This window comes from Macadamia integrifolia, unplaced genomic scaffold, assembly GCF_013358625.1.
Source record: "Macadamia integrifolia cultivar HAES 741 unplaced genomic scaffold, SCU_Mint_v3 scaffold263, whole genome shotgun sequence".
NCBI classification, from domain to species: Eukaryota; Viridiplantae; Streptophyta; class Magnoliopsida; order Proteales; family Proteaceae; genus Macadamia; species Macadamia integrifolia.
The window spans coordinates 443304-455396 of record NW_024868844.1 but is presented as its reverse complement, the minus strand read 5'-3'; the positions used below and the strand labels follow the sequence as shown (position 1 = coordinate 455396).

The following is a 12093-nucleotide window of genomic DNA, read 5'->3' as shown; positions in this document are numbered from 1 at the left end:
ACTGAGCCTTGAGCAAGACCTCATGTGGGCAAGACTTCTTACATCGAGGAACGATGCCTAAATAAATGAACCTTGATTAGGCCAATCTTATCCTCATTGTAGACTTGACTACACTAGTAGCCTTCAACATCATGCTTGGATATGCACACAGAAGGATGCACAAGCAAACCATAAGCTAGCCCACTCTTAGAACTTTGGGTCAATTCGATTGTGGTGGATATATAGAACTATGCTTCACTTTGGTATAAAATTAGCCCTTGGGGCTGAAATTGATGTATCATCCCTGGACCATATAAGTTTCTTTTATCCTTGGACATCACACATGCGGGAGCCTTGTGCACCAATTATGCCCTTTTTTATTGAGTTTCTCTTATCCCTGATTCAAGATGAGTCTATACACACTATTAGAGACCATGTAACCCTAATCAAGCTGATCACTGTGTCAGGTCAGTACGGTCTCAGCTAATGCCAATACAAATTGACAATATGAATACTACAATTTTTCAGACTTACCCTCTGCTGTACTGAACGATACTACCGCCATGGTATCGATATCAAGTACCGGTGATACTGAAACCACCAAGATAGCATCTGATGAGGTTACTGGACTATATACCACACAGACGAAACACGCATCTTCAATTTCAATTTCACTAAATAATTGTGGAAACCTCTGGTTGATTACAATAAATGTGTCTCTCCAAGATTCTCCTCCTATTTCCTTCCTAAAGCCAACAAAATGCATTTTACATTTTTTTTTTTTTTAGCCTAGACCATTTGTGTCTGGGGAGAGGGTTCTCTGAGCAAGCGGCATAAAAGAACACACCAATAAGGCGCATAGAATCTGTACATAGGAGGTCAGCCATGTAATTTCTTGAGAGACACCTGGCGTCTCGGAGAACCATTTCCCAAATAATGAAAGCAAAAGCTCCACTGTACAAGTCTTTCTGCACACTGACATGGAAAGAGGCCCATCATACCTTCAAATGTTCATCAACCTTCCGTTTCTACTGATAGCTGATGGTCGTCAATGATCCTCATAGGTTTCCACTCAGATTCTTCCTTTGGCTGTCGTAAAGCTACAAAATGAAGAGCTACACTTTGGACCTGATACATATGGCAGGCCCATGGGTATGAGTCTGCTGATTCCCACAATTTTTGTTCCTCAAATACCGTCTCTTCAGCAAGTGTTTCTCTCACACAGTATGCAGAACCTGGTTGTGGCTCTGAAAAACCAGCTACAGCAACACACCCAAGAGAGATAAATCCGTCTGGTGCCCGTGGGTACCAAATTGATACGGGAGTAGCATAGTCCTCCGAGCAGTTCCTCCACACCTGCATGTGTAGAAAAATTAAGTCTCTTAAGGCATCCGAAGTAGAAAATTTTGCAGCAGAAGAATTCGATTGGAAAGGGGGGGGGGGTAAGGGCGAGGGGGTGGTAGGTACAAGGGAAGTTACTATGGCTTTCTACAAGATTCTGGAAAAACCGAATATTTAGATTGCAATTCTAGTAAAGAAAAGTTGGATTTTTGAGTATCATATCCTTTCTAGAGAGATTCTGGAAAGGAACCCAATGTTTAAATTGCAACGGTGGTAAAGAGAGTTCAGCATTATGAGTATCATTCTTACCAGGTCGTAACCCACTGGAATTGAGAACTGTTCGTTGATCTTATGGTACACAGCAGCAACATTTGGTGGATGAGTGCCTATACGAGCTATGTCCCCAATGGATACGTAACTGCAACAAAAGAGATGTTAATTGTATTATCAAGTTAATAAAAAAATTTAGCATCAGCATGAGGTGGTGATGGAACTTCTGGAATCTAAGGTTCAATTCCTAGTGATGAGAAGAAATCTACATATAACTTGAAGAGGTGATGGCAAGGACTGGCAAATCACAGAGACCAATTGACAAACAAGTTTTACTATGTTTGTTTAATGCTGATACACTATACCATTCATTTTAGCGACAATGATGTTGTCACAGATGGCAAGAATGATGATGCCGCTTACTCTATTTCAAAAATCCAAAAACCTGGTAGAAATATGGGATTACCATCCGATTTCTTTTGGACCAAGTCTTCCATTTTAGTTACTTAAGCTAGATGTTTTGACAGCACATTGAACGTGATGGAAAGATGGCTACAAAATTATGGAAGTTACTTTGGTGCAGATCCAAGGTTCACTCAGAAATACATGCGTAGCAGGAGAAGGAACCAGTACAGCGTTCAGAGCTGAAGTCCCTATGGTTCAGCACTTTCGGTCCAAGTTCTTGACCAGTTTTTATCTTAAATTGAACCCACAGTTCAGTCTTGGATTTAGTCCTTTTTACTACATATGTGGGGTTTATTTAAGTTGTATTTTTTTATTTTCTTTATTTCATTGCTTCTAGAAGGCTGGACATGAGTCTTGAGTCTCATGACTACCAGCCCTTAGTTTTTATTTGTAGTAGTTCTAGAGACTTTCTAAATTCTGGTGGTAAGGGATTAATTCCTCGTTCCATGCATGTGGGGTTTCTTATTTTTCTTATTTTATTGAAGTTATAAATAAATAGTAAGCGATCACATTACCCCCATGATTTGAAGTTTTGAACTTCTTCTTAGCTCCATGCTTGTGATATTCTGTGAGATGCAGACTGCTAATGTGAGAAGCAACAACAACTTTGATGGGAAGCCAAGAGGACTGGTCAGATGTTGGTCAAGTTCTAGGTGGGAGGCCTAGTCCATACCCTTTCTTTCTTTGTCTTCTAGTTTCTTATTTTTTATTCAATCAAGGTCAGATCATTTGTTTCCTCTCCATTCCGACGCAGGTTGGCTCTTTGTTTCTCTTTTAGATCAGTCTTGGGCTGTGTTTGGTAGTCATTCAGTTCTAGAAACGACATTTTGTGTCAAAAACAGAATTTTCAGTTTCTATGTCAAAATGCCGTTTTGAAAAAAAAAAAAAAAATGGTGTTTGGTGAACTCAATTACCCTAGTTCACTTTTTTGTATTTGGAACAAAACCGAAATGATGGAAAAAGGTTTTGTCGTTCCATCATATTTTGTTTCTAGGGTTTTTTCCTTTTTCGTTCCAAAAAAACCGAAAAACACCAAGTTGGCACCAAACGCTTTATTCTGTTTTTTTGTTTCCATAGAACGAAAAAAAGTCAGAAACATCTTTCTGGATGACTACCAAAAGGAGCCTTGGTTTTCCAGATCAAGAACTAGTGTTGATACATATTAACTCATTTGGATTCATATATCTCATGCAATCTTATATCTTACTTTTAATCCCAACTCTTTGATACACTTTGATGAGAGAAGAAATTCCTTCCCTTGTAGTACAACAACAACAACAACAACAACAACAACAACAACAACGACAACGACAACGACAACAACAGCAGCAACAACAGCAACAACAACAACGACAACGACAACAACAGCAGCAGCAACAGCAACAACAACAACAACAACAACAACAACAAAGCCTTATCCCAACTAAATGGGGTCGGCTAAATAGACACTTGATCTCCAATCAGCTCTATTCGCAGTCATATGTGGTAGAAGGCCTAGGCTATGCATGCCTTTCCTCACCACCTCTCCTAGGGTTATTTTAGGCCTACCCTTGGTTCTTTCAGATCTTTCAATCTGAATCAGATCACTCCTCCAAACTGGAGCACCTTAAAGCCTCCGCTGAATATGGCCATGCCACCTCAAGTGACTTCCGTGTAGCTTACCATGTATAGGGCTTCACCCAACTCAGCTCTAATGTGGTCATTCCTTACTTTGTCCTTCCTAGTTTTTCCATAGATCTATCTCAACCTCCTCATCTCCATTACACTTAATTTATCTATATGTCAATTTTTAATAGCCCAACATTCCGCATCATACATTACAGTCGGCCGAATGACAATGTTATAAAATTTCCCTTTAAACTTTAAAGGAATACACCAATTACACAACACTCTGAACACACCTCTCCACTTTAACTAAAATATATTAACTCTTTGAGCTACATCATCCTATATCACCTTCTATACTTATAACTGAGTCCAGATACCTAAATAATCACTCTGTGGGATCTCCATCTCATCAAAATTCACCATTTAATTAACCGTTCTAGCGTGACCAAAATTACACACCATATACTTTGTCTTCATTTTACTTATTTTAAAACCTTCTGATTCCAAGGTTGATATCCATAGCTCCAACTTTGCGTTAATCCTTGCTTTTTGTCTCGTCCACCAACACAATATCATCAGCAAAAAGTATAAATGACCAAGGAACCTCATATTGGATGTATCTAGTTAGATCATCCATGATTAGCGGTAACAAATAAGGGCTTAAGGCTGATCCTTGATATAACCCAATTATAATTGGATTCACTTCCTTGGCCCCCACTATTCTTATGCTAGTCACCACATCATCATACAAATTTAGTTCTCTAAAATAGTAGTTTCCTTTCTCAGGTGGGTTTCTATAATCCTCCCCTATAACTTTATAGTATGATTCATTAGTTTTACGCCTCTATAGTTATTGTAGCTTGGAATACCAACTTTATTTTTGTAAATTGGGACCACAATGCTTCTCTTTTATTCATTTGGCATTTTCTTCGTGGTCATAATCTTATTAAATAGCTTGGTTAGCCAAGATACACCATAGCTTCCTAGGCTCTTCCATACTTCTATTGGGACCTCATTTGGGCTTGATGTCTTGCCTACTTTCATCTTTCGTAAGGCTTTCTGTACTTCAGACCCTAATTTACGTATATATCTACAACATAAGGTATCTATATGAGTAACAGAGTATTTCGGGACACTATCACATCATTGTTGTCTTCCGTCTCCAAACGGTGGGTAAGCGGTTACAAAGAGTTCCTCCCTAGCCGTTGTTGTATTTGCAATTTGAACTTCGGTCTCTCTTCGGTTTCCGATGCCATTGTTTTCAGCAGACACTTGCCTTGTTGATTTCGATGGGAAGATTGTCAAGGAGGGACCAAGATCCATGGTCTGTAGCTCGATCTTTCTGGTTCTATGGCCATAACTTCAATAGGATTTCCACGGGTGGATCTTAGCTCCCTCGAGTCATTGATGAGCTGAGGAAGCACTTGTTCGTTCTTCGGGAGAGGTTCTTTCATTAAGTAAAATGTAGAATTACTTTTCCTATTTCTCTTTGATATCCTCACCTCTTATTAAAACCTTACCATCTTCACTTTTAATACATCTAATATGGTTGAATCTCTACTCTTCCTTTCTCTCGTTCTAGCTATCTTATAGATAGGGTTTTCCCCTTCCTTTGTGTTTAGGTTGCTATATAGGTTTTATTTCTTCACCTTAGCTATAACGACTTGGCCCCTTACATTGGTATGATATTGTTCGCTTTGGCCCATGGGCCTCACTCCAAGTTAAGGAAGCTACACTTATCAATAGCTCAGGATCTTTCTCCTTGGTCGATGTGGGACTAAAAAGCATGCCCCCCATGGCCACTCCTGTGTATACCCAAAACCGTATCCACAACTAGAGCTCAAAGGCTTGGACCGTGTTCAGTAGGAGCTGAGGCATAACATCCTTATTGTGGCCCCACATATTGCTGGGGGTTTGCTATGATACCATTGTAATGACCAGCCCCTTATCTTTGGCATTATACTGTCCATTTTCTTATCTTTGCCATTATATTGTCCATTTTGGCCCATGGGCCTCATGCCAAGTGAAGGAAGCCACCCTTTATCAATAGCTCAGGATCTTTCTCCCTAGCTGATCTGGGACTAAAGAGCATGCCCCCCATGACACTCCCATATATACCTATAATCATCTCCATGGATGGGGCTCAACAGCCTGGCCCACGTTCATTAGATGCCGAGGAGCGACATTTGCTTTCCCTACAATCATCTTAGCTTTATTTTTGGCAAGTCTATACCTTTTTAGGTCCTCTACACCCTTTGTCCTTTGCCAAGTCTTAAAACTCGCTTTCTTGGTCTTAATGGTTGCTTGACCCTTCTCATCTTACCACCAAGTCTCCCTAGGGGCACGTCGTTTTCCTTCTGTTTTCCCTACGACCTCTTTAGAAACCTTTTTAATACCCATTAACATCTCGTTCCACATCGCATTGGTGTCCCTTCAAAGTCCCACTTTTTTGTTTAACCACCTCATAAGTAAATGAATCTTTTAGGCTCCACCACTTTAACTTAAGACAATTAGGCTCCCCTATCTTACGATCCTACGAGAGAAGACATATATCCATGAACACCAATCTATGTTGAGTGGTTGCACACTCCTCAGGTATAACCTTACAGTCCTTACAAAACACTTTATCAACCCCTCTAGTTAGGAAGAAATCTATTTGGATGGTATAATGCCCACTTTTGTAGGTGAATAAATGCTCCTCCTCTCTTTTCAAACAAAGTGTTCACAATGGATAAATCATAGGCCACAAAAATTATTACTGTTCCCTCCTCATTCCTTTCCAAAACCATAACCTCTATGAGCACCTTCATAGCCTCTTCGATCACATGTCCATTCAGATTATCCCTTATAATAACCTTTTCTCTTTGACTAAAACCTCACAATAATTCACCCAAATGTTCCTTACTTCCTTCATCCAATTATACTTGTGGGGTGTGTAAGCGCTAATTATATTGACCACCTCTGTCTCCAACACAAACTTGATAGATATAATCCCAAGATCTTTATCTATTGGAATGAATGAATGACTTGCATTTAGTGGGACATAGTCTAACTTTATTTATAATATGGAGAACAATTTAGAACAAATACAAGACCAAAATAGCCCTATGGACAATTCAACCCTTGTACACATTACAACACTCCACCTCAAGTTCGTGCATAGATATCACACATGCCTAACTTGCAAACAATAAGATGTTCATCTTACTACTACGATCTTTTGTAAAAACATTAGCCAGTTGTTCATTGTTAGGAACAAAAGGTAGACAAATGAGACCTGAGTCCAGTTTTTCTTTGATGAAATGACGATCAATCTCCGCATGTTTTATCTGATCATACTGAATTGGTTTGTGAGCTATGTTGATAGCAGATTTGCTATCACAGTAAAGCTTTATAGGGCATGTAGACAGCCAAATCTGTGAGAAGACCCTGAAGCCATAGAAGCTCACAAATACCATGTGCCATAGCACGGAATTCTGCTTCAGCACTAGACTGAGCCACGATAGTTTGTTTTTTGCTCCTCCAAGTAACAAGATTACCACCAACAAAGATGCTATAACTAGTAAAGGATTTACGATCATCAGGTGAACCTACCCAATCAACATCCGTAAAGGCCTTAGCCCGAAGATGATTGAGGAGAAAAAAATTCCACCTCAACCTAGAGCAGATTTAAAGTACCAGAGAATGTGCATCACATTTCCATGTGGATCGTGTAAGGATCATGCATGTACTGGCTAAGTAGGCTGACGACATCAGCAATGTTTGGACGAGTATGAGAAAGGTAGATATACTACCCCACCAATCTCTGATATTGCCCCTTATCCACAGGATCAACATCCTTGCTAACTAGGTGAGCATTAACATCAATGGGAGTATTTGTAAGCTTGCACCCTAGTATTCTAGTCTCAGAAAGAAGGTCAAGCACATATTTCCACTGAGACAGATAGATGCCACTAGCAGACCTGGAATATTCAATGCCAAAAGTGTACCGAAGCTGTCCAAGGACCTTAATTTCGAATTCTTTACCGAGATATTGTTTGAGGCGAGAAATTTCTTCAATGTAATTACCCGTGATGACAATATCATCGACGTAAACAATCAACAAAAACAAGCTTTCCTCCTGATCGTTTAGTTAACAATGTGTGGTCACCATTGCATTGAGAACACAAGATTGGTGTATATCAAGTTCAAAAGGTGGTTGGAACAAAAGATTGGGGTATATCAAGTTCAAGAGGCAACACATCTTCCATTGTAGTAAAAGGCTCCCCTTCAAGAGGTGTAGTAGAATAGTAGGCCTCAGACTTATGAAAGAGTACAACATCCATAGTTACAATCCAACATCGAGGAGGGTGATAGCATTGGTAGCATTTCTCAGTGGTAGAGTAACCCAGAAAAATGCACCGAAGGCCATGGGGATCAAATTTCCTATGGGGATGGTAATCACGAGCATAGCAAACACAGCCGAAGACCTTCAGAGGAACCTGAAGAGTAGTAGAGGGGGAGGAAGGCAAGAACCTGAGAGGGCATCTGGTTGTTTAGAAAGGCAGCTCAAACATGAAACACCTTGCAACTTCCAAAATGTATCCATTCTTCCGCTCAGCAACACCATTTTGAGCTGGAGTATCGACACAACTTGTCTGATGAACGATCCTATGAGTAGCAAGATAAGATTAAAAGGAGCCTTCGAAGTATGCACGGTCATTGTCACTTCAAAGTAACTTAACAGTTGCTTTGAACTGAGTATGCACCATGCGATGGAAGTACTGAAAACACTGAAAAACTTCCCCTTTAGTGCGCATCGTATACACCCAAGTGGTCCTCTAGTGGCAGTCAACAAACCATTGGAATCCAGTTATAGATATAGGAAAGGGGACCCATATATCAAAATGTATTAATGAAAAAGGGTAGCATTTTTATTATCTGAAAGAGAGTAACTTATTCGAGTATGTTTGAAAAAAAAAATGCCTCATAAAAAATCACTCGAATTACAATGCAAAGGGAAAATCCTAGCTAAAGTCCCCATCGGGGGACGTCCCAAACAATGATGCTATTGTAGTAACTTAGAAATTAAAGGTGTCGAATATGTCTGAAGAGCCTAACTAGAGATCAAAGAAGATCCATCATCAAGAAGATATAGACCATTGTGCACTCTACCAAAGCCAATCGTTGCCCCTGTGACCGATCCTAAAAAACACCATATGAAGGAACAAACATGACTTTGCAATTAAGACTGGAAGTGAGACTACTAATGCACAATAAATTTGTAGAAAAAGATGGAGCATGTAAAACAGATAAAAGGCTAAAGAGGGAGAACAGAGTATAGAACTCTTTCTAGAGATGGTGCAATGAGTCCCATTAGCTAACTGAACCCTACCATTACCAGAGTACGGAGTATATTGGGAGAGAAAGTGGTAAGAACTTGTTATGTGATTTGATGCCCCCAGAGTCGATAATCCATAAGGAAGAAGCACTATGAGCACATGACGGGGTACTTAAACTGGCAAGGTTGGAATTGGCAGTAGCAACAACTGCAGGTTGAGGAGACTCCTACTCAAAAGGGGCTGAAAGGCAAGCAGCTCATATGATGAGAGAGTAGATCCAGCATCCTTTGGAGGGTCAGCTACCTCAGTGTGATTAGCCTGACTAGAATTACCAACCCTCGACCACGATTGTGATTGTGACCGTGACCAGAGGCATTAGCAAGACATCCATGGAGTTTACAACAGCTCTTAGTGTGACGATCCTTCCCACGATAGTCACATTCCACTAGAGCTTTGTTAGAGGAGTTGCCAGACTGGGAAGCTTCATTGCGGGGCTGAGGATTGGAAACAAGAGATGTTCTCTCTGGAGGATCTAAAGTAGTTTGTGGTAACATAGTAATACATCAAATGTCCTCGAGCTTAATCATAACATAGGACTGCTCCAAGGTAGGGAAGGGTTCACGACTCAGAACACGGGCACGCATATGGTCATATTCCACATTTAGTCCAGCCAAGAAGTCATAAACCTTTTTGCAAAGCCCACACGGATCTTGTCTTCTGGAATTTTAAAGTTTGCAACATCAATAGCTGTGGTAGGCTGAAACTCCTCGTAGAAACCTAACTACTGTTTACTGCCACAGAGAACGTAGCTCAGAGTAGTATTGTAAAGTCATCTTTTTCTACTTCAGCTCATCAACCTTATAAGAAACTCAAACACTTGTGCATCATTCCCCACCTAGAAATAGGTGTCTTGGGCAGCCTTCCATATCTTGGCAGCGGAATCAAGTAGAAGATAGCCTCGAGCAACCTGGGGTTCCATAGAATTGATAAGAAATGCCATAACCAAGGAATTTTCGCACTCCCATTTATCAACAAATGTACCCACAATATTAGGCTTCTCTGTAGTCCCAATAAGATACCTGTAGTAACCACGTGAGTTGATAATTAGACAGCACGAACGTTGACCACATCAAATATTGGTACCATCAAGCTTGATAGCACACATTGGAAATGTGGGACAATTACCAGAGGGATTTCCATAAGCACCAGTGGATTTAGTCGAAATCTTTGACATAATGAAGATTGGAATGTGGGAAAATTACCAAAGGGATTTCCATCACTGCCACCAGTGGATGTAGTCGAAATCTGTGACACAATGATGACAAATGGATAGAACAAGCCACAAAAACTGATTCACCAGATGTCAGTAGAAATAAAACAAAATAGTAGAGAAAAACCCTTAAAATCCAAAAATCAAGAAGGGTAAAATACCCTAAAAGTCAAAATATGGTTTTGATAAGTGGCTAACACAAGCCACAAAACAAGTAGGAAGCACCGCAAGGGAATGTCTTCATAGCTGATCGACGTAACAAGCCAAGAACACCAATTTTGGCATAAAAGATCGATCAAGGTGAAACTAGAAAAAACTGATCTAGAAAGAAAGGGACTGCGTCTCTCAGATCATTGGACAAGGTAGATTTGAGAGCCCAGAGGAGAAGAATCGAGACTAGTGAGGAGCTCAGTGGTTTTAAAGAGTCTCCACTGAGAGAGAGAGAGAGAGAGAGAGAGAAGGAAGAGAAAGATCCTTAGGGTTTGGATCTCACCTGCCCTGATACTATGTTGGAATGAGTGAATGACTTGTGTCTAGTGGGACACGTGCCAGCTTTATTTACAATATGGAGGAGAACAATCTAGAATGGATACAAGAACAAAATACCCCCACGTAAAATTCAACCCTTGTACCTATATTACAACATTATCGACTCCATTTCTATTACTTTGATCTTCCGTATACCAAAGTTTAAAGTTTTCAAAACTCCTTAGTTTTTTTACCCCTCCATCTAGTCTCTCGGATGTAGGAAATATTGATCCTTCGTCTCCTCAAAGCATTTATCAACTCTAATCTTACGCTTTTGGACTAGCTTCTTTACTTGCACTTGTCCATGGTATGATAATCCTTGTTGACTTAACACGCATTTGGGCGCCAACACGGCGTATCGCTTATAGGGGATGTCCTTGCAAAATATCAAGAGGACATAAAAACTTAAGGAATTGCTTTCTTTGTATACATTACACAAAAATACTTCAGACCTCCAGAAATTAACTGCACTATGTTGCTTGTTGAAAAAAAATGTACAAAAGTTAAAGGAGATTGGATTTGGGAAAGGATTTATTGATTACCCATTGGGGCAAATTGGTCTCCAAATGCTACATACTCCACCATCCTTCAAAACCTACATATGGTTCCAATATTTGACATTAAAATTGCAAAATCCCAGAAAAAAAAAGAAAAAAAAGAAAAGTAGGAAGCTAGGTAGCCAGTCATGCACCTGCTTTCGGCACATTGTACATTGACTTCTTAACTCTTGTTCGCTACTCCAGATCTTATGAAAGTTGATACTATGCTTTATGAATTTCCTCTCTTCTGAAACAGAACAAACTGAAGAGAATTCTCTTGGCTTAATCATTGCCTTCATCTGATTATCGCAGTCTCTCCCATCTGTTTCATCCCAAGCAAAATATACATGCCGCTGGCTAGAAGGAACCTGCATACGGAAATATTAGAATGTGACTATGAACATATCTTCAGGTTATATCAGCACATATATGAGGACTGACCTTCAAAACTAGGCTTCTCATGTCTGACTGGTGTTTTTTCCATAGCTTACGCACTACTGAGCATATTCTAACAGCTTGGGGTTCTCCTCCTCCAGCTTCTTCTTCAACATTGCATTTGACAAGTCGGATGAAGTTTTCAGACCTTTTGAAATTTTTGAGATGGAGAATCAAGTGAGAGGGTTTAGGGTGGCCTGCTTTTGCCAGCTCCAGTGCCAAGAGCTCTTCCCAAGGTACATCCCACATGATCTTGCACGGTTTCTTATCCATCTTGTCTGGAGCTAGACACTAGCCAGGAAAGGAGAAAAAAGCGAATAATTAGGAACAGGAAAAA

General features: G+C 40.1%; 1 protein-coding gene across 1 annotated transcript in view; it reads right to left on the bottom strand.

Moving 5' to 3' along the window:
* Positions 1-637: 637 nt before the first annotated feature.
* The window catches only part of LOC122066914, a 179474-nt gene continuing 168018 nt past the window's right edge, over positions 638-12093 (bottom strand). The window contains exons 57-61 of the mRNA XM_042630743.1: positions 11763-12047; positions 11474-11689; positions 11325-11377; positions 1630-1738; positions 638-1335 (exon numbers count right to left, since the gene is read on the bottom strand). Of these exons, the coding sequence (XP_042486677.1) occupies positions 994-1335; positions 1630-1738; positions 11325-11377; positions 11474-11689; positions 11763-12047 (1005 nt within the window). The 3' untranslated portion in view covers positions 638-993. The remainder of the gene's footprint in view (positions 1336-1629; positions 1739-11324; positions 11378-11473; positions 11690-11762; positions 12048-12093) is intronic.